This window comes from Leuresthes tenuis, unplaced genomic scaffold (genome assembly GCF_036924035.1).
Source record: "Leuresthes tenuis unplaced genomic scaffold, fLeuTen1.0.hap1 SCAF_23, whole genome shotgun sequence".
Lineage (NCBI taxonomy): Eukaryota > Metazoa > Chordata > Actinopteri > Atheriniformes > Atherinopsidae > Leuresthes > Leuresthes tenuis.
In genome coordinates this window covers 1,577,204-1,597,426 of record NW_027325377.1, presented here as the reverse complement: position 1 = coordinate 1,597,426, position 20,223 = coordinate 1,577,204, and the positions used below count along the sequence as shown (strand labels likewise).

General features: G+C 43.2%; 1 protein-coding gene across 2 annotated transcripts; it reads left to right on the top strand.

The window, feature by feature from the left end:
* Positions 1–5,571: 5,571 nt before the first annotated feature.
* mansc1 (MANSC domain containing 1) lies at positions 5,572–20,223 on the top strand. 2 transcript variants are annotated; one of them, XM_072377756.1, is made up of 4 exons: positions 5,572–6,154; positions 9,937–10,239; positions 13,374–13,514; positions 17,415–20,223. In XM_072377756.1, exons 2-4 carry the CDS (start codon positions 9,996–9,998, stop codon positions 18,434–18,436), a joined length of 1,407 nt encoding a protein of 468 aa, XP_072233857.1. In that variant the 5' UTR covers positions 5,572–6,154; positions 9,937–9,995; the 3' UTR covers positions 18,437–20,223. The 2 variants fall into 2 exon arrangements, with proteins under 2 accessions (XP_072233857.1, XP_072233856.1); XM_072377755.1 differs by lacking the exon at positions 5,572–6,154 and adding an exon at positions 8,937–9,367.

Below are 20,223 nucleotides of genomic sequence, written 5' to 3'. Positions count from 1 at the left end.
AAAGGTCTTAGAGGAAAGGTCTTAGAGGAAAGGTCTTAGAATAAAGGTCTTAGAGGAAAGGTCTTAGAGGAAAGGTCTTAGAATAAAGGTCTTAGAATAAAGGTCTTAGAATAAAGGTCTTAGAGGAAAGGTCTTAGAGGAAAGGTCTTAGAATAAAGGTCTTAGAGGAAAGGTCTTAGAGGAAAGGTCTTAGAGGAAAGGTCTTAGAATAAAGGTCTTAGAGGAAAAGTCTTAGAGGAAAGGTCTTAGAGGAAAGGTCTTAGAATAAAGGTCTTAGAGGAAAGGTCTTAGAGGAAAGGTCTTAGAATAAAGGTCTTAGAGGAAAGGTCTTAGAGGAAAGGTCTTAGAATAAAGGTCTTAGAGGAAAAGTCTTAGAATAAAGGTCTTAGAGGAAAGGTCTTAGAATAAAGGTCTTAGAGGAAAGGTCTTAGAGGAAAGGTCTTAGAATAAAGGTCTTAGAGGAAAGGTCTTAGAGGAAAGGTCTTAGAGGAAAGGTCTTAGAGGAAAGGTCTTGGAGTAAAGGTCTTAGAGGAAAGGTCTTAGAATAAAGGTCTTAGAGGAAAAGTCTTAGAATAAAGGTCTTAGAGGAAAGGTCTTAGAATAAAGGTCTTAGAATAAAGGTCTTAGAGGAAAGGTCTTAGAGGAAAGGTCTTAGAGGAAAGGTCTTAGAATAAAGGTCTTAGAGGAAAGGTCTTAGAGGAAAGGTCTTAGAATAAAGGTCTTCACCGCCAACAGCAACAAACTCAGGCATTCAGAAAGATGGCGAACGCAGAGCGAGATGAAGCTGCGTCCCTCTCCATCTGTGATGAGCTGGTTATGGCACAGACGATGCACAACGTTCTCCATCGCCTTGTTTCTTTCTTTCTGACAACAACAGGAATATCGTCTCCTTCCACTTCAGGGTGACCATCGCGGGAAAACGACAGTGGATCGCTCGATCCAATCCTTAATTCAATCAAGAGTAATCCGATCCGTTTCTTGTCGGATTAAAAGCTTGTTACATGAGCTGAATAACTCAGTCTTGTTGTAATTCAGCCATTAATCCGATCCAATCATGTAACCACACTGAGTGTTTATGAGAAAGCATTGTTTGCTAGCATCTGCTGCTAACTTATAGCTAACTGCTAACTTATAGCTAACTGCTAACTTATAGCTAACTGCTAATTTACAGCTAACTGCTAACTTACAGCTAACTGCTGACTTAAAGCTAACTTACAGCTAACTGCTGACTTACAACTAACTGCTGACTTAAAGCTAACTTACAGCTAACTGCTGACTTACAGGTAACTTACAGCTAACTGCTGACTTAAAGCTAACTTACAGCTAACTGCTGACTTACAGCTAACTGCTTGCTTACAGCTAACTGCTTGCTTACAGCTAACTGCTAGCTTACAGCTAACTGCTAACTCACAGCTAACTCCTACCTTACAGCTAACTTACAGCTATGTTAACTTACAGCTAACTGCTAACTTACAGCTAACTCACAGCTAACTGATAACTTACAGCTTACTGCTAACTTGCAGCTAACTCACAGCTAACTGCTGCCTTACAGCTTACTGCTAACTTGCAGCTAACTGATAACTTACAGCTAGTATCTCGCTTACAGCTAACTGCTGACTTACAGCTAACTGCTACCTTACAGCTAACTGCTGACTTACAGCTAAATGCTGACTTACAGCTAACTGCTAACTTACAGCTAACTGCTGACTTAAAGCTAAATGCTAACTTACAGCTAACTGCTGACTTACAGCTTACTGCTAACTTGAAGCTAACTGATAACCTACAGCTAGTATCTCACTTACAGCTAACTGCTAGCTTACAGCTAAATGCTGACTTACAGCTAACTGCTAACTTAAAGCTAACTGCTAGCTTACAGCTAACTGCTAATGTACAGTCTGGCCCAAGTGAAGCAGAAACTCAACCCACTTTCAACATATTTGCATCTTGCTCTTAAATTCTCCTTAAGACCTCAACGCTGTCGTTCTTCCACGAGCTCGAGTCATGTGTGAAATTTATCTAATTTCATATTGTTGTGAGTTTAGGGTCCACATGATGAGATTAACTGGATTACAGCTACAGTTGGGTTCTGCTCCTTATCTGAGGGTAATTATCCTTGGATATATGGCGGTGAATGAATGGAATCACTGGCACAAAGCATGTCATACCCCGGTACGATAGGTGGCGCTGTCCCCATTTCAGCTATCGCTAATAGAGCCACTTCCTGTTGGCGTCTTCACCGCCAACAACAACAAACTCAGGCATTCAGAAAGATGGCGAACGCAGAGCGAGATGAAGCTGCGTCCCTCTCCATCTGTGATGAGCTGGTTATGGAACAGACGATGCACAACGTTCTCCATCACGTTGTTTCTTTCTTTCTGACGACAACAACAGGAATATCGTCTCCTTCCACTTCAGGGTGACGATCGTGGGAAAACGACAGTGGATCGCTCGATCCAATCCTTAATTCAATCAAGAGTAATCCGATCCGTTTCTTGTCGGATTAAAAGCTTGTTACATGAGCTGAATAACTCAGTCTTGTTGTAATTCAGCCATTAATCCGATCCAATCATGTAACCACACTGAGTGTTTATGAGAAAGCATTGTTTGCTAGCATCTGCTGCTAACTTATAGCTAACTGCTAACTTATAGCTAACTGCTAACTTATAGCTAACTGCTAATTTACAGCTAACTGCTAACTTACAGCTAACTGCTGACTTAAAGCTAACTTACAGCTAACTGCTGACTTACAACTAACTGCTGACTTAAAGCTAACTTACAGCTAACTGCTGACTTACAGGTAACTTACAGCTAACTGCTGACTTAAAGCTAACTTACAGCTAACTGCTGACTTACAGCTAACTGCTTGCTTACAGCTAACTGCTTGCTTACAGCTAACTGCTAGCTTACAGCTAACTGCTAACTCACAGCTAACTCCTACCTTACAGCTAACTTACAGCTATGTTAACTTACAGCTAACTGCTAACTTACAGCTAACTCACAGCTAACTGATAACTTACAGCTTACTGCTAACTTGCAGCTAACTCACAGCTAACTGCTGCCTTACAGCTAACTGCTAACTTACAGCTAACTCACAGCTAACTGCTAGCTTACAGCTAACTGCTAACGTACAGCTAACTTACAGCTAACTGCTAGCTTACAGCTAACTGCTAGCTTACAGCTTACTGCTAACTTGCAGCTAACTGATAACCTACAGCTAGTATCTCACTTACAGCTAACTGCTGACTTACAGCTAACTGCTAACTTACAGCTAACTGCTGACTTACAGCTAACTGCTACCTTACAGCTAACTGCTACCTTACAGCTAACTGCTAGCTTACAGCTAACTGCTAATGTACAGTCTGGCCCAAGTGAAGCAGAAACTCAACCCACTTTCAACATATTTGCATCTTACTCTTAAATTCTCCTTAAAACCTCAACGCTGTCGTTCTTCCACATGATGAGATTAACTGGATTACAGCTACAGTTGGGTTCTGCTCCTTATCTGAGGGTAATTATCCTTGGATATATGGCGGTGAATGAATGGAATCACTGGCACAAAGCGTGTCATACCCCGGTACGGTAGGTGGCGCTTTCCCCATTTCAGCTATCGCTAATAGAGCCACTTCCTGTTGACGTCTTCACCACCAACAGCAACAAACTCAGGCATTCAGAAAGATGGCGAACGCAGAGCGAGATGAAGCTGCGTCCCTCTCCATCTGTGATGAGCTGGTTATGGAACAGACGATGCACAACGGCGCATTCTCCATCGCCTTGTTTCTTTCTTTCTGACAACAACAGGAATATCGTCTCCTTCCACTTCAGGGTGACCATCGCGGGAAAACGACAGTGGATCGCTCGATCCAATCCTTAATTCAATCAAGAGTAATCCGATCCGTTTCTTATCGGATTAAAAGCTTGGTACATGAGCTGAATAACTCAGTCTTGTTGTAATTTAGCCATTAATCCGATCCGCTCATGTAACCACACTGAGTGTTTATGAGAAAGCATTGTTTGCTAGCATCTGCTGCTAACTTATACCTAACTGCTAATTTACAGCTAACTGCTAACTTACAGCTAACTGCTAACTTACAGCTAACTGCTGACTTACAGCTAACTGCTGACTTAAAGCTAACTTACAGCTAACTGCTGACTTACAGCTAACTGCTTGCTTACAGCTAACTGCTAACTTACAGCTAACTGCTGACTTACAGCTAGCATCTAACTTACAGCTAACTGCTAACTTACAGCTAACTGCTGACTTAAAGCTAACTTACAGCTAACTGCTGACTTACAGGTAACTTACAGCTAACTGCTGACTTACAGCTAACTGCTGACTTAAAGCTAACTTACAGCTAACTGCTGACTTACAGCTAACTGCTTGCTTACAGCTAACTGCTAACTTACAGCTAACTGCTGACTTACAGCTAACTGCTTGCTTACAGCTAACTGCTAACTTACAGCTAACTGCTGACTTACAGCTAACTGCTAGCTTACAGCTAACTGCTGACTTACAGCTAACTGCTAGCTTACAGCTAACTTACAGCTAACTGCTGACTTACAGCTAACTGCTAGCTTACAGCTAACAGCTAACCTGTTTCCCTCTGGGATCAATAGAGTAACTATCTGTATCTATATATAGAGCTGGAGTGTTTCTGCTGAGTCTCCACCCTGAAAACAGACCGTTAACAGAGTTAAAACTTAGCTAACTGCTAACTTACAGCTAACTGCTGCCTTACAGCTAACTGCTAACAGCAGAGTTAAAACAGGCTGAGACAGAAGGCCGCTGAGCTTAAACCAGCAGTATTTAGACCAAAGTCTGTCCCAAACGCCTCAATAAGACCTTTCTGTGTCAAATTGATTAAAAACAGGTCAAATATGTCACCTTTTTGTCTTAGATTGGATCCAGAGTAACAAAGTATTTTACCTGTAGCTGGTAAGTTGCCTTTTTAAGTCTGAGCTGACAAAGTTTTGAATTTATTTTTACATTTGGAGCTCAGACGACCCGATTTCCACGCGGTCATTGAACGTAGCTCCCAATGGGTTCTCCACAGATGTGCTCTACAGATGTTAATGTCCAGCCTCATTTCTCATTGTTAACACGTTGGATTTAGTTCCCTCCAGCCCTGTTTGTGGAGATTTATCCTCGATTAAAATCATCCAAACTCACTGAAGTTCCACCAGTTTCCAAATCTATGTTCTCAGATCAAAAATACTGTCAAATACTGTTGTTTGAGTGACGAAAACTGATGAAACTCGTCTGTTTTTATTGGGTTTTCATGTGGTTTCACCAGTCTGGGACCTTACATCTGTGTTTTATGGCTGCTCTCATCATATTTTCATATTCTGGAGGCTATAACTGGCTTCTTTACATGTTAAACATGCTTTTTTTCAGCGTTTCTAGTCCAAAATATGACCCGATTCATGAATTAGATTCAATCTGCGGGGGCTGAACGTTCATTTTCATGTTTTTAAGGTATTTTCATGGAGGATTTGTCTCTTAAATCTGATGCTGTAGACATGTAAATGTGACGTCTTCTTCATCATCTTTAATTATTGATGAGCCTGCTTTTCCATCTCTTATATAAAGTGTTTTTATTCTGAATTCTCGGGCTTCTGGGAACAGGAGGAGGTTTAATGTGACCGTCATTTGGACTCAAACAGGACTATTTTCGGGGTTTATCAGGTGTGAAAACGTATTTTCGTCAGATTGGGGGTGCAGGCTCATCCCTCCCCCTTCCAGAGGACAAAGACTAAAATGGGTCAGACTCCGGAGAGAAGCAGCACATCTTGCGCACCAGCCATCATGTAACGCAGTCCATCATCCGGAGACGGAGCAGCTGCAGGTGACCGGATTTCACGCCGTTTCAGGCCGACATGTCCCCGCTATTATCCGCTGGTCTCTGCCGGAGCTGAGCCGCCGCGCTTCTGCGGTTATTCCCCGACTCGTTTTTTATCCCCATTTCCAACATGTCCTCTCGGGATGGAGGGAGACGCTGACTGGCAGTGAACTGGTTGTAACCGGAGCCGCCGGAGCCTCCACTTTCCCCTTCAACACCGACTCATCTGACCGCTGACCGACCGACGGAGGACGATGGAGGCGGCGCCGAGCTGAGCTGTCCCCGCTGAACGTGCAGGCAGAGCCGGGGAACAACAGGCAGGTGTCCGCCGCTTTGTGTCCCAGCTCAGCCTCTTTCATCCAGGACCAGCGGTACAAGCAGCACGGGGCTGCTGTGAGGCACCTGCGGGGAGGTAGAGCTGCACATCGGGTCACTCCGGGTGTGTTGGGCAGGTGGAGATGGCCTCCAGCCCGGGGGCTCAGACCCCAGCTGCTTAGCTTCTAACAAACTAAGCTAAAGCTCCCCACATGGATGCTTTTGGGTTGAAATCAGACTTAGAATTTCTTCTCATTTTGGTGTAGATTTATTTAATTTTTTAGCTGAAAATGAGTCCAAAGTTCTGACTTTTCTAACCCACCGGGACCCCCAAACACTCAAGTTTGATTCGGTTTTATGACTAGAAAATCAGCAACATTATTAATGTTTGAGCACAGTATCGCTGTTTGCAGATTTATCACAAAGCCTGTTGTTAAAGTCCCCACAAAATGAATTTTTTTTGTGTAAATGTTTCTAAAGAAAATGTTAAACAACAACCAAACGAGCCAAAAGACTTTTATCATCATCAGTGTTCAAGATTATATTTTAGAATTTGTGAATTCCTGGACCAGGATGAGGTAATGACTCCTCCTGTGAGTTTATGACTCATCCTGTACCGGGGGGCGTGGCTAATTGTCAACCAATTAAAAGTCTGGAAATATTTGGGGGCGGAGCCGGATCGTGCCAATCGGAACAGGCTGCGCTTTGTTTGGGAGGCGGTTGGGAGATGAATTCAAATAGTCAAATATTCAAAGAGCAATGATTTAACAGGACAATGGTGCCGTTCACTTAATTATTCAAGCCCCACCGTCACAACTGGCGCGGAATTAAATAACAAAGGTTAAAAATATCAAGTCGTACATCAAATCTAGTCTCTACTCACTACCACTGTACGTTTTATCTGAATTATACCCTGAATTAAGGGGTCTTCACATTCAAAATGTTCCCGTAAATCGATGAGGAAGTGAATGAAATCAAATATTTACAGATATTTCTGTACTTCAAACTCTGCTTTGCCACTAATGAACCTGCAGAAACTACAGACTTTATTGCATTAGTCGCACTATAAAAACCAACTCAGGAATGTATTAAAAAACCTTCTATGTTTGGATCCAGAGCCGAAACATCATCATCCTGCAGGCTTTTCAACTGCTTGTCCCAAATATTCCTTTTTAAAAATATAAAACCGACCAAAAGGTACCAAAAAAGCACCTAAATCTACCAAGAGGTGCCAGTTAAAGTGAACCGAAGCCCGGTGGCTGACAGCGATGTCTGATATCACATATTAAAAAAGATTTAAAAAGCAATTATTAACCCGACAAACAAATGATTTGGTCATAGGCTCAATCCCAAAAAGTATTACCAAAGGGAAGTTTAGTTAGCTAATTAGTTATTAGTTATTAGTTAGCTAACTGTAGCTAACTGTGGCTGAAAGCCTTTAATATGCGTTTCAACCAAAAAGGACCATTTCTTCTTGACTTGTCTCAGTTAACTAAGCAGTCAGGTGGGAAGATTCGTCAAATGAACTGAATGAACTGTGAAAAATCAGTATCTAAGGGTAGAGATGAGGGAGTGTGGTTCAGAAAGTTTCCCTTTCCTCTGGTTTTCTGTGGTCCGAAAGTTCTTCATCAGGTAAATATTTTCATGTAGATTAAAGAAATTTAGCTTAATTTTTACTGATATACCGACGAGACATAAAACTATCGGTTGATTTAATGAATAATTACCGTATTTCTTTATATTTTATTGATCTCAAAGTGCTATAAAAGACCTTTTAGCAATAAGCTTTCTTAAAAAGGTCTGTTTAAAAGCAGTCTGTGGGGCGTTCAGGCGCTCCTCGGCCTCGTAGCTGCAGAGGAAAGGTCTGGAGGCTGAGTAATTCCTTTAGGTATTGGGGGGTCCGTGAATGCACCATCGAGTGAGGAGGGAGACTCAATTCTGAGTGGGACGGGGGGGAAGATTGTTCTTACTTCCAGACTCATAAGCTTCATCTTTTAGTCTCCACAGTCCTAAATGTCTTAGTTCAACACAAACAGGAAGTTTTTGTCCAGTTCATGTGTTGATGCGATTGTTTGCTCGCATCTGCTGCTGACTTACAGCTAACTGCTAACTCACAGCTAACTGCTAACTTACAGCTAGCATCTAACTTACAGCTAACTGCTAACTTACAGCTAACTGCTAACTGCTAACTTACAGCTAGCATCTAACTTACAGCTAACTGCTGACTCACAGCTAACTGGTAACTCACAGCTAACTGCTGACTTACAGCTAGCATCTAATTTACAGCTAACTGCTAACTTATAGCTACATGCTAACTGCTAACTTACAGCTAGCATCTAACTTACAGCTAACTGCTAACTTACAGCTAACTGCTAACTTACAGCTAACTGCTAACTAACAGCTAACTGCTGACTCACAGCTAACTGGTAACTCACAGCTAACTGCTGACTTACAGCTAGCATCTAATTTACAGCTAACTGCTAACTTATAGCTACATGCTAACTGCTAACTTACAGCTAGCATCTAACTTACAGCTAACTGCTAACTTACAGCTAACTGCTAACTTACAGCTAACTGCTAACTAACAGCTAACTGCTAACTTACAGCTAACTGCTGACTTACAGCTAACTGCTAACTTACAGCTAACTTCTAACTTACAGCTAACTGCTGACTTACAGCTAACTGCTAACTTACAGCTAACTTCTAACTAACAGCTAACTGCTAACTTACAGCTAACTGCTAACTTACAGCTAACTGCTGACTTACAGCTAACTGCTGACTTACAGCTAACTGCTAACTTACAGCTAACTGCTGACTTACAGCTAACTGCTAACTTACAGCTAACTGCTAACTTACAGCTAACTGCATGTGTCTTAAACTCACCCAAAACCTCAGATTCGTAAGACTGAGAATCAGCAGAAAACTGTCTCCTGAACACATTTAAACTGACTTTAGTCCGTCTGGCTCCAGCTTCGGCGCAGACTGACCACATCAGCAGCTTTAGCTGCTCTCTGGCTAACATCCGGCACATCGGGGTCCTGATAAGTGATGACCAAGGTGCAGCTGGCTGTGGCTGATAGTGGGTCAGATAGCAGCAGATAAGGGGAATTAACAGCCCTGTGTTCCTGACAGGAGACGGGCTAAAGTCCCGTTCTGTGGACTGTGGACCCAAAGAGCCGCCGAGCGTCTGATGGACGGCTCACACGACCAGCCCGGTGAGTCTCTGCTCCTAAGGACGCGTATTTATGGGCATTTAAGCATTTAATTCACAGTTTTATTCCCATAGAAATGTGAGGAAACTGGAGTGTCAGGATGTGACTGATGGAAAAGATCCTGATGTGAGCCAGATGTTCAGACACTGGGATAAAAGGCTGATCTGTGATGAGTTTTGAGTTATTTTTAGGTGGTTGTATCAGTATTTTTACCTCCTGTCCTCCTGAATTTCAGCGTGTGATGTGAAGCGGGCTTTGATTCGTGGACAGCCGGCCCCCCCAACACGCTCATGACCTCCTTCTAAAAATGGAAGCTGCCTCCTTCAGGAGCAGCTTCCATTTTTAGCTTCCTATTTTTCCCTCTAAATTAGCTCTCTTTGTGGTTCTCAGATAGATCTGGGACACATCAGCCTGTTGACCTGACACTTTCCTCCCGTAGAAGAAGAAGAAGAAGAAGAAGAAGCCGCTCTGAGACGTTTAAATGAAACCGATCAAGTGTCACAGTGTGTTTTTTACAGCTTAGAGCAGCTCAAAGGACAGGAATGAATAACTGCGGCGTCGTTTCTCTGCAGAACGTTGGTGTGGATCTCAGCTCCGAAGCCTTTCTGATTCGACGGGACCTGCTGCAGCCATGGCTCCGCCCCTCCGACCTTTACCGAAGCTCAGGCTCCTCCTCTCCGTTGCGGCGGCGCTCCTGATGATGTCACTTCCTGTGTCGGCCCTGCAACCGGAGACGTGTTTCTCCAGACAGCACCAGAGCGCCACCGTCGACGTCAGAGTGGCGGCGAGCAGGACCACGACGGTCATGGGCGCCCGGGTGGTCCGAACCGAGAGGGACTGCGTCCTCGCCTGCTGCTCAGAGGAAGTGCAACCAGGTGAGTTAACCCGGGTTATCTGGTCCTTTCATGGCCCTGAGATGGTGCTATAGGTATGAATAATGCAGATAATCCATAAATAATGTGAAAAAGCTCCTATAAAATATGACCAACTTAATTTAACCCGGGTTATCTGGTCCTTTCATGGCACTGAGATGGTGCTATAGGTATGAATAATGCAGATAATCCATAAATAATGTGAAAAAGCTCCTATAAAATATGGCTCCAACTTAATTTAACCCGGGTTATCTGGTCCTTTCATGGCACTGAGATGGTGCTATAGGTATGAATAATGCAGATAATCCATAAATAATGTGAAAAAGCTCCTAAAATATGACCAACTTAATTTAACCCGGGTTATCTGGTCCTTTCATGGCACTGAGATGGTGCTATAGGTATGAATAATGCAGATAATCCATAAATAATGTGAAAAAGCTCCTATAAAATATGGCTCCAGCTTAATTTAACCCGGGTTATCTGGTCCTTTCATGGCACTGAGATGGTGCTATAGGTATGAATAATGCAGATAATCCATAAATAATGTGAAAAAGCTCCTATAAAATATGACTCCAGCTTAATTTAACCCGGGTTATCTGGTCCTTTCATGGCCCTGAGATGGTGCTATAGGTATGAATAATGCAGATAATCCATAAATAATGTGAAAAAGCTCCTAAAATATGGCTCCAACTTAATTTAACCCGGGTTATCTGGTCCTTTCATGGCACTGAGATGGTGCTATAGGTATGAATAATGCAGATAATCCATAAATAATGTGAAAAAGCTCCTATAAAATATGTCCAACTTAATTTAACCCGGGTTATCTGGTCCTTTCATGGCACTGAGGTGGTGCTATAGGTATGAATAATGCAGATAATCCATAAATAATGTGAAAAAGCTCCTAAAATATGGCTCCAACTTAATTTAACCCGGGTTATCTGGTCCTTTCATGGCACTGAGATGGTGCTATAGGTATGAATAATGCAGATAATCCATAAATAATGTGAAAAAGCTCCTAAAATATGGCTCCAGCTTAATTTAACCCGGGTTATCTGGTCCTTTCATGGCACTGAGATGGTGCTATAGGTATGAATAATGCAGATAATCCATAAATAATGTGAAAAAGCTCCTATAAAATATGTCCAACTTAATTTAACCCGGGTTATCTGGTCCTTTCATGGCACTGAGGTGGTGCTATAGGTATGAATAATGCAGATAATCCATAAATAATGTGAAAAAGCTGCTATTAAATATGACCAGCTTAATTTAACCCGGGTTATCTGGTCCTTTCATGGCCCTGAGATGGTGCTATAGGTATGAATAATGCAGATAATCCATAAATAATGTGAAAAAGCTCCTATAAAATATGTCCAACTTAATTTAACCCGGGTTATCTGGTCCTTTCATGGCCCTGAGATGGTGCTATAGGTATGAATAATGCAGATAATCCATAAATAATGTGAAAAAGCTCCTATAAAATATGACCAACTTAATTTAACCCGGGTTATCTGGTCCTTTCATGGCCCTGAGATGGTGCTATAGGTATGAATAATGCAGATAATCCATAAATAATGTGAAAAAGCTCCTATAAAATATGACCAGCTTAATTTAACCCGGGTTATCTGGTCCTTTCATGGCACTGAGATGGTGCTATAGGTATGAATAATGCAGATAATCCATAAATAATGTGAAAAAGCTCCTATAAAATATGACCAACTTAATTTAACCCGGGTTATCTGGTCCCACACTGACAAAAAAGGTACTTTTGAGGGTGTCACTGGTGACATTTTGGACTCTTTGACTGAACGCACGACACCCTCTGAGCAGAATTTGTCCCTTTTGAAAGTAGATGTGTGATAAAGTAACAAACAGACTTTACATCTTTCAGAATACTGAGTCTAAAGATGCTTAAAAACCCTCTCATGGTCTCACAAACACTCAGACTGAACTATTTCTGTGTGACGAGCTGTCAGCAGCCTCCTTTGAAAACGCTGATAAGTCTTTGGTGGTATTTCTGGCTCTGAGGTAGGAGCTTCATTTGGAAATCTGGCTTAATTGCTAAGTTATATTTGAATTATTTTTTTAAATTACAACTAAAAACAACCAACAGCAACGTTGTTTTAAATTTAAACTACAAAACATTATTTATGATAATAAAAGAAATCAGTTATTCTGTTTCAAAACAGAATCAACACTAAAGCTGTTGTGGGCGGAGCCTAATCAGGCCACTGGAGCTGACCAATGAGAGCAGAGTGGCCTCTTCAGGGCTGGGACATCCTCCCTAACTCCTCTTTTTTCAGGAAATGCATAAATACGGCTAACTTTTACTGAAGTAACGACAGATTTCTCATTACAGATTTAAGCTGGCTGAGAAATAATTATTTTCACTGCTTTTCACAGACTGAATTCATTCATTTTTACGTAAATTTTTCAAGCTGTAAATAGAACTTATTTAAAATAGATCAACATGATAAAAATGTCTTTCTGTAATTCACAGTTTGACACAGACAGATATTGTGAGCTATGTTAATGAAAAACTCCTGGATGTTCTGTTTAACCTTTTGTTGGGGTTAGCTAGCATGCTAGCATCGCTAATGTTGCATCTTCAAAATGTCACCAATCTCAAATCTTTGCTCTTTTTTCCAAAACTATAAGACAGATTGTGTGTTTTACCACAATTAGCCTTAACTTGTCTGTATATCATGTCAAACATGGTGGGGAAGCAACAGTCTGTGGAGAGCTTGGCTTGTTTTGAGTAGCAGCTAAAAGTCTAGATGCTGTTAGCCAAAGTGAAGGCTGTTTACACTGTTGGTATTTAAAAATGTTGGTACTAAAAACTCAAAAGTTATAGGATTTGCTGCCCACATATTTATATTTTGATCCACAGGATGCTTTTTGGAACATTGTAGGATATATTTGACCCACAATTCAAATTTCTTGAATTTAAAGAAGCAGCAACTTAATAATAATAATATGTGTCATTAGTCTTGATGGGAGAAAAATGTGCATCTGAGTGTATGTTTTTAACATTTCAGCAGTATGAAAGCTCAGAAAACAACACTCCCAGTCAGGCCGGTGAAGACTGTGAGCTGTAGTTGGATAACGCGGTTAAAGATGCTAACTTTGTGTTTCTGAAGGCGCCAGGTGCAACATGGCCGTGTTCAACTCCAACAAACCAGCCGGGGAAGATAACTGCATCCTGTTCCACTGTCAGAGTGAGCAGGACTGTCCATTAATGAAGGCTCAGGACGGCATCAACGTGTACGACATCTACAAAGGTGAGGAAATCGGCCTTTTTCCTCATGGTTTCCTGTAGAACGTTTGTAGCAAATACCAAAAATGATGCAACTCACCTATGAAACCTCACAGTATCCCAAGAATAGATACAACTCCAGCACAAATGGTCCTTTTAATACATGTAAACTGGTGAAACAAACCATGTCTTACATTCATAAAGACACAGTCCACTGCTGCAAACCATGCCTATACTCCAAATGCTTCAAGAACAGCTTTAAATTGACCTTTTTTAGGCGTTTGAAGCAAAAAATTGCAGCAATTTTAAGGGGTTAAGCCATGAATTGTTTCAGAGTATCTAAAGCCTGTCAATCCCAGATGATGAGCTCAGGAATAAAAAAAGATTAAGCTTCAGAAGTCTGACTGAACAGGGAAAAGATTAAAAGCAAATCTGTTCTTTGTGAATCAGTTGGACCTCAGGTCCCATGACAAGGAACCTCAAAGTGTTTCTGAATTTAGATATTTAAAGAGAAAAAGACTCGTTTACTTGTAACGACATGATGAAATAATGAGGTAAATAAGGTAAATCCAACCTCAGATGAACACATGACATATTACACAGAAGCAGTGTGTGAAAAACTAAGTGAACCCCAAGATGTGAGGGTCTGAGCGTCGCAAGCTGGCTCTTAAAATGTGGAACGTCACCTTGTTGGTGGGGGAAGAGGCTTACCTGGTCTGTCAGGTGGAGCTGTGCCACTTATAAAGAGGGGGGCTCACCTCCACACACAGTGGGAGAAAGGGGCTGGACTCATACTCTCATGCTTCAGGTGGATGTGGGGATCCTCACAAGTAGTAGGTGTGCCACCCGGGGGCTCCATCACTCTACTGGAGTATTGCCAGGAGACACTCTACAATGCCCATGTGGGCAATGACCCAAGTAGTGGTATGATTGCCACCCTTCCTGTGGGAGACCTGGGTTCAAATCCCCCAGGTTCTACCTCCAGTAGGGGTCCTTAGGCAAGACCCCCTTACTTACCCTACCTGCCTACCTGTAAGTCGCTTTGGATAAAAGCATAAAAATAAGCATAAAGTGGATTTGGAACAAGGCAACCGGCAGCCAAAGATCAATGATCGATTTTGTAGTTGCATCATCAGACCTGCAGCCATCTGTCTTTGACACTTTGGCTAAGAAGGAAGGGGTTACCGAGGTTCAAATCCCCTGCAAAAAAGGTTCTACCTCAAGTAGGGGTCCTTAGGCAAGACCCCCTTACCCTACATGCCTACCTGTAAGTCGCTTTGGATAAAAGCATAAACATAAGCATAAAGTGTATTTGGAACAAGGCAACCGGCAGCCAATGATCAATGATCGATTTTGTAGGGGGATCTGTGGGTGGGGAACACTGCCAGATAGACCTGGTAAGGAGGTAGTGGGGGTGAACTGGACTGGATAGTGTCGTGGTATGATTGCCACCTATTGTGTGGGAGACCTAGGTTCAAATCCCCCAGGTTCTACCTCCAGTAGGGGTCCTTAGGCAGGACCCCCTTACTCTACTTGCCTACCTGTAAGTCGCTTTGGATAAAAGCGTCTGCTAAATGCATAAAGATAAGCATAAAGTGTATTTGGAACAAGGCAACCAGCAGCCAAAGATCAATGATCGATTTTGTAGTTGCATCATCAGACCTGCAGCCATCTGTCTTTGACAGTTTGGCTAAGAAGGTTACCTAGGTTCAAATACCCTGCAAGAAAGGTTCTACCTCCAGTAGGGGTCCTTAGGCAAGACCCCCTTACCCTACCTGTAAGTCGCTTTGGATAAAAGCTAAACATAAGCATAAAGTGTATTTGGAACAAGGCAACCGGCAGCCAATGATCGATTTTGTAGGGGGATCTGTGGGTGGGGAACACTACCAGATAGACCTGGTAAGGAGGTAGTGGGGGTAAACTGGACTGGATAGTGTCGTGGTATGATTGCCACCTATTGTGTGGGAGACCTGGGTTCAAATCCCCCAGGTTCTACCTCCAGTAGGGGTCCTTAGGCAGGACCCCCTTACCCTATCTGTAAGTCGTTTTGGATAAAAGCGTCTGCTAAATGCATAAAAATAAGCATAAAGTGTATTTGGAACAAGGCAACCGGCAGCCAAAGATCAATGATCGATTTTGTAGTTGCATAATCAGACCTGCAGCCATCTGTCTTTGACAGTTTGGCTAAGAAGGAAGGGGTTACCTAGGTTCAAATACCCTGCAAGAAAGGTTCTACCTCCAGTAGGGGTCCTTAGGCAAGACCCCCTTACCCTACCTGTAAGTCGCTTTGGATAAAAGCATAAAGATAAGCATAAAGTGTATTTGGAACAAGGCAACCGGCAGCCAATGATCGATTTTGTAGGGGGATCTGTGGGTGGGGAACACTGCCAGATAGACCTGGTAAGGAGGTAGTGGGGGTGAACTGGACTGGATAGTGTAGTGGTATGATTGCCACCTTTTGTGTGGGAGACCTAGGTTCAAATCCCCCAAGTTCTACCTCCAGTAGGGGTCCTTAGGCAAGACCCCCTTACTCTACTTGCCTACCTGTAAGTCGCTTTGAATAAAAGCATAAAGATAAGCATAAAGTGTATTTGGAACAAGTCAACCAGCAGCCAAAGATCAATGATCGATTTTGTAGTTTCACCATCAGACCTGCAGCCATGTGTCTTTGACACTTTGGCTAAGAAGGAAGGGGCAGAGCTGTCAACTGATCACAATCTGGTGGTAAGGGGGATCTGTGGGTGGGGAACACTGCCAGATAGACCTGGTAAGGAGGTAGTGGGGGTAAACTGGACTGGATAGTGTTGTGGTATGATTGCCACCTTTTGTGTGGGAGACCTAGGTTCAAATCCCCCAGGTTCTACCTCCAGTAGGGGTCCATAGGCAAGGCCCCCTTACCCTTCATGTCTAATGGATAAAAGTATCTGCTAAATGCCTAAACTGGGCACAAGTCTGTGAGATCTTTAATTAACATCCCCCTGGAAAGTTTTTCTCATCTTCCTGTAGAGACAAGAAATGTAAACGGACCATGTTCAGGACCTCCATTGTGGACATGGCTTTCAGGAGCAGTGGGCAGAAGGTGGTTGGTGCCTGTAGGGTCAGCAACCGCTGGGGAAGCAATCAAGCTGAAGAAAGAGCCCTCTCAGGCCTGATAGACACAGAGTGATCAAAAGAGTTGCAGCTTTGGTGGTTACAGAAGCTAAAACTCAGATGAAGGAGGAATTTAGGCTGGATTCAAGGATGTTCTAGCAAACCAGGTTGTGCTTGACCTGGGTGGAGAACTGCTGACCCAAATTGAGGATATCATCGAGCCGTGGAAGGTGCGCTTTGAGGATCTCCTTAATCTGACCAGCATGTCCCCTCCTGGGGAGGCAGAGTCTGAGGTGTTGAGTAAGGATTTGCCCATCAACTTGGCTGAGGTATTGAACAAGCTTCCCGGAGGTAGGGCACCGGGGATGGATGAGATTCTCCCTGAGGTGAATTCACCCAAAGGCTCTGGACATGGTGGGGCTGTCTTGGCTGAGACACTTGGGACAGCACCTGTGGAGTGGGGTAGGGTGTTTGCCCCTGTTTGGCCCTGTGATGGACTGGCTGCTACTTACCCTCTTAATTGCTGTGCAAGTAGTAATGGTTCACTTAGTTTTTTTAACGCTGTCTCTGTGTTTTGTCTTGTTTTTTTTGTTCAACAGATAATATGATATATAAGATATGTCATTTTAACCTGATACCTAAAACCTTCAAACTGGAACTGGAAATATATACAGAATAATAGTGAAATATGTAGGAAGTGTGGCTCAGGAGAACCTTCCCATGTTTCTATTGGCCGATGATTTGTGATTTCAGGTGTATTTACTTGCTGTGGATTACCTTTTTATGGCCAAAATTCAATTAACAGAACAGTAACACCTCTTGTTGTCTTTCACAGGCTTAAGTCATCCACCCACCCTGAGACCTGTCACCATGACAACCGGCACCGTGACCACCACAACACCAGCAACCACGACACTAGCAACCACCACACCGACCACAACAACAACTATGGCACCAACCACCACCACACAGGCACCACCCACCACCACAGAACCTTCGCCCATCGTCATCATCATCGCCACCTCGCCACCAACCGCCGTCGCCACAACAAGAACAACAACGGCTGCGCTTTCTTCCACCTTAATCACAAGAAAACCAAACAAAACCAGCAAAAAGCAAAATAAAACCACCAAGAAAGGAAAACCGCACCCCACCGACGCCGTCACCACCACCCGGCCAGCTCCAGGCTCCACGACATCACTTCCTGTCGTAACAGAGATCAGAGAGCACAGAACTACTGAAACCCCAAAGCCGCACACTACAACTACCACTACTGCAGCTCCCACAACTATTACAACCACTCCCACAACTACAACCACCACCCCTACCTCTACTACTACCACTACTACCACTGCCACCACCACCCCTACCTCTACTACTCCTACCACTACTACCACTACTCCTACCACTACTACCACTACTACCACCGCCATCCCTACCTCTACCACTACCACTACTCCTACAACCACTACCACCACCATCCCTACCTCTACCACTACTCCTACTACCACTACCACCACCCCTACCTCTACCACCACCATCCCTACTACTACTTCACCTCCAACCACCACCACCACCACTGAGCCATCCATCGCTATGACAACTCCAGCAACAAGCCTGATCATCGTACCCAAAGATGCGCTCCAGCCTGGCCACACACTCCAGAACTCGAATGCTGGCCAGGGGAAAACGTTAGCCGCACAGGGGGCGCTGAAGAGCGGCGTGGTGGCGTTCATGGTGCTGGGGCTCGCTGTGCTCATGCTGGCTCTGGCGGTCGGGGGCCGGAAGGCGATGGAGTCCTTCGACAGACGCCATTACACGAGACTGGAGCTCAATGACCTGCACTACGAGGTCTGAGGAGGCAGAAACAAGCTAGCGTGGTTCATTTAACGCTGTTCATCCGATTTAAATTCTTGGTTTCTTAACTCCGTCTCTGTGTTAAAACGGTGTGGGGAGTCCTGGACTGTGATTGGTCAGAAGGCGTGCATTGCTTTGCTAGAAATCGGGGTCTTGCTAAACCTCAGTATCGACGATAATTGCGATATTAAAACCATTTATGACTTGGTCTCAGCTGATAAAATCACAACATTATTGATTTCAGCTTTTTTTTTGTCAATTTTTACAGTTTACTTTGTATTTTGGGTGTAATTCAGTTACCGAAAGAGACAAAGAAGATGATGAATCAGAACAGGAACGGCTTGAATTCTTTTGGCCACGATAATCGTGAAAGAAGAAAATCGGTTATGGTGACAGACTGGCTGGAACTGCAGAGTTTATTGCTTTCTTTATACTTAAAGTTCCCATAACAGAAGCTGAGGGGGCCTCACCGTCTCTAAAAGCCCAGTCTGCTCTGATTGGTCGGCTCCAGAGGCCTGATCAGGCACCGCCCAATAAAAGATCGTTTCTTAAATACCAAGAAAAATGACTTTGTTTGTGTTTCAGACACGATTTACAGTTAAAGACGGATCAATTAGCTACACTTTAACATCAAATCAGACTTCATAAGGACTTTGAACAAACAGTTATTGATTCTTAGGTCTTTGCTATGTTCTGTAAACTCTATAATCGACTTTTTTTTTGTCTGTAGCGTGTTTATCAGCGTCTAGTTGAGGCTCCGCCCCCTCACCGTCTTAGTAACAGATCGTTGCCTGGTAACAGCAGAATGTTTTTTTTTTTTAGATTTCTGCTGAAAATATTTAATCAAACTAAAGAAAAGTTTTCAGAATAAATCGGCCTGGTTTGTTTCAGCAATATTTTGGCTGCTGCTCATTTTTAAACATTTTATAAATGATAAACCGTCTTTTTCCCATCTTTCTCTCGCGCTACGGACCAATCCCAGTCCCCCCCCTCCCGCTCCACTCCTCCTGTTAAAGGGGCGGCGGCTCGTGGCCCTTCGGCTTGGCCGTCGGGATCATTTGAATGAAGATTTCAAAAGAAATGGGACACCTGTCCAACCCGTAAGAATGGAAAACGAAGGGGAGGAAGTGGGATTGATGACCTAAATCACAAGAAGAGAAGAAGAATCATAAGATTTTCTTTTTCTGGCCTTTTCTCATTGACTCTTTGCTGCAGTTTGATGTAAAAGTTGCAGCTTTGTCCTGTAACGGGCTGCAGATTCCTTCATTCTCTCCTCACCGAAAACTTCAGCTTTCGACGGAACAAAGAACAAAACAGCAATACTTAAACTCCTTGAAACTCAGGAAGCCTCTGAAGTGGAGCCGGGAGTCGGGACTGCTCGGTCTGAGCAGCTCGTTGTGTACACACCTGCATGTCTTCTTCACCTGATCATGTCACTCTGCCACTGTGTTGTTTTTCTATTTCCTCCACATGAAGCTTCAGATGCCGTGAAGACACTGTTGTATCCTGTGTTTTTTGATAAAAACAGTCTTCTTCTTTTGAGATATCTGATTGTTTTTCACAGCTAAGAGGACACCGGCTGCGCACTATTTTCCTATAATAAGCACATTTGTATTGGACGGCCTGATCGGGCTGCAGTTGCAGCATCTCACCGCCAGGTGGCAGCAGCAGCCCGATCAGCACTGACTTGTTTTCACTGGTTGCTTAAATTTTTACTCTAATTAGTAACATGAATGGTGATATTTAGGTCTTGTTTTGTGAAGTGATGCTTTTGCATAAGTTTTGAT

Excerpts from the sequence above, each read along its gene's own strand:
- mansc1 (XM_072377755.1), top strand. The coding sequence starts at position 9,343 with ATGGACGGCTCACACGACCAGCCCG. Across the intron at positions 9,368-9,936 it reads CGGCTCACACGACCAGCCCG|AACGTTGGTGTGGATCTCAG; the intron begins GTGAGTCTCTGC and ends GTTTCTCTGCAG. Across the intron at positions 13,515-17,414 it reads CGTGTACGACATCTACAAAG|GCTTAAGTCATCCACCCACC; the intron begins GTGAGGAAATCG and ends TGTCTTTCACAG.